This window comes from Mandrillus leucophaeus, unplaced genomic scaffold, assembly GCF_000951045.1.
Source record: "Mandrillus leucophaeus isolate KB7577 unplaced genomic scaffold, Mleu.le_1.0 Scaffold578, whole genome shotgun sequence".
Taxonomy (NCBI): Eukaryota; Metazoa; Chordata; class Mammalia; order Primates; family Cercopithecidae; genus Mandrillus; species Mandrillus leucophaeus.
In genome coordinates this window covers 380,791-382,309 of record NW_012106230.1, presented here as the reverse complement: position 1 = coordinate 382,309, position 1,519 = coordinate 380,791, and the positions used below count along the sequence as shown (strand labels likewise).

Below are 1,519 nucleotides of genomic sequence, written 5' to 3'. Positions count from 1 at the left end.
CCTCTCACTCATGGCATGACTTTAGGTAATTAATTAATTTTTTTCTGAGTCGTGTATCTTTCATTTGTAAAATGGGATCATTGTAACAAAGGGTGCCTCACAATACGGTGGTGAGAATTTGATATGATAATGGGTAAGAAGCTGCCTTATAAACTGTAATGGTCTGTACGAGATATATTTGCTGTTTCTCGTTTACTTTTTCTATCTCCTCCAAAGCCAGGGCTGCTCTTGGTTGGTTAGGTTAATTCACAGTGTGTTTTGGAAGATGTTACACCTTCCTCATTCCAACAAATCACTTTGCAGGGCTCAGCAGGGAAAGATGTTGACCTGAAGCTTCCTCTGCAGGGCGCCCTTCACCTCCTTGTTGCGGAGGCTATAGATGAAGGGATTGAGCATGGGAATTATGATGGTGTAGAAGACAGATACTACTTGGCCATTGGTATTGTTAGTAGATCCATGGGGCTGAACGTAGGTGAAAACCACGGTGCCATAGAAAATAGCAATGGCCAGAAAGTGGGAGGCACAAGTGGAGAGGGCCTTCTCCCTCCCTGCTACTGAGCGCATCCTCCCAATGGCCACCAAGACCAAGCAGTAGGAGGTGAGAATGATTGCAGCTGGCAGAAGGGTGACCAGAGCAGAAAAGACATAGAGGACCACTCTTGCTGTGGCTGTGTTGGCACAAGCTAGGTGGAGAAGGGGTGGTACGTCACAGTAGTAGTGTGTTAGCTGGTTGGGCCCACAGAAAGGCAGGGCAAAGACATTTCCAGTCTGGATAGCAGAGTTGGCTCCACCGAATGCATAGGAAGCAGCTACCAGCAGGAGACAGGTCCCCCTGGTCATGATGGAACCATAATGGAGGGGTTGGCAGATGGCCATGAAGCGATCATAGGCCATGGAGGCCAGCAGGAAGCTCTCAGCTGTCACATGCACTACAAAGAAGGCGAGCTGGACCACACAGCCCTCAAAAGAGATGGACTTGTCAGAGACCAGGAAGTTGACCAAGAGCTTAGGTGTAACCACAGAAGAGTAACAAATATCAAGAAAAGAGAGGACCCCGAGGAAGAAATACATTGGGCTTTGGAGATGGGAGTCTGTGAAGATGAGTGCCATCATTCCCAAGTTGCCCACCACTGTTATGGCATAGATGAGCAGGATGGCTCCGAAGAGAAGCTCCTGGAGGTCTGGATAATTGGAGAATCCCTGCAAGATGAACTTGGTGACTGGGGTGTGGTTGCCACTGGCAAGGGCTAGTTCTCCAGGTGTCATCTGCAGAGTTTACAACTGGCAATCACTGAAACAGTATTACTTGAGCATATCTACTTCTGTGCAAGGTACGATGAGGAAGAACACCGTTTTAATCTGTTTTGTGTTGTTATTAAGGAATATCTAAACTGGGTAATTTATAAAGAAGAGAGATTTCTTTGTCTCCTGGTTCTGCAGGCTATGCAAGCCTGGCACCAGCGTCTGTTCTGGTCAGGAACTCAGGAGGCTTTTACTCGTGATGGAAGGTGAAGGGGGA

The 1,519-nt window shown here is 47.6% G+C and overlaps 1 protein-coding gene across 1 annotated transcript; it reads right to left on the bottom strand.

The window, feature by feature from the left end:
• Positions 1-306: 306 nt before the first annotated feature.
• On the bottom strand, positions 307-1,266 carry LOC105552911 (olfactory receptor 5B21-like). The gene has a single exon (XM_011998735.1). The coding sequence runs from the start codon at positions 1,264-1,266 to the stop codon at positions 307-309; it is 960 nt and encodes a 319-aa protein (XP_011854125.1).
• Between the last annotated feature and the right edge of the window lie 253 nt (positions 1,267-1,519).

Excerpts from the sequence above, each read along its gene's own strand:
- LOC105552911 (XM_011998735.1), bottom strand. The coding sequence starts at position 1,266 with ATGACACCTGGAGAACTAGCCCTTGCCAGTGGCAACCACACCCCAGTC.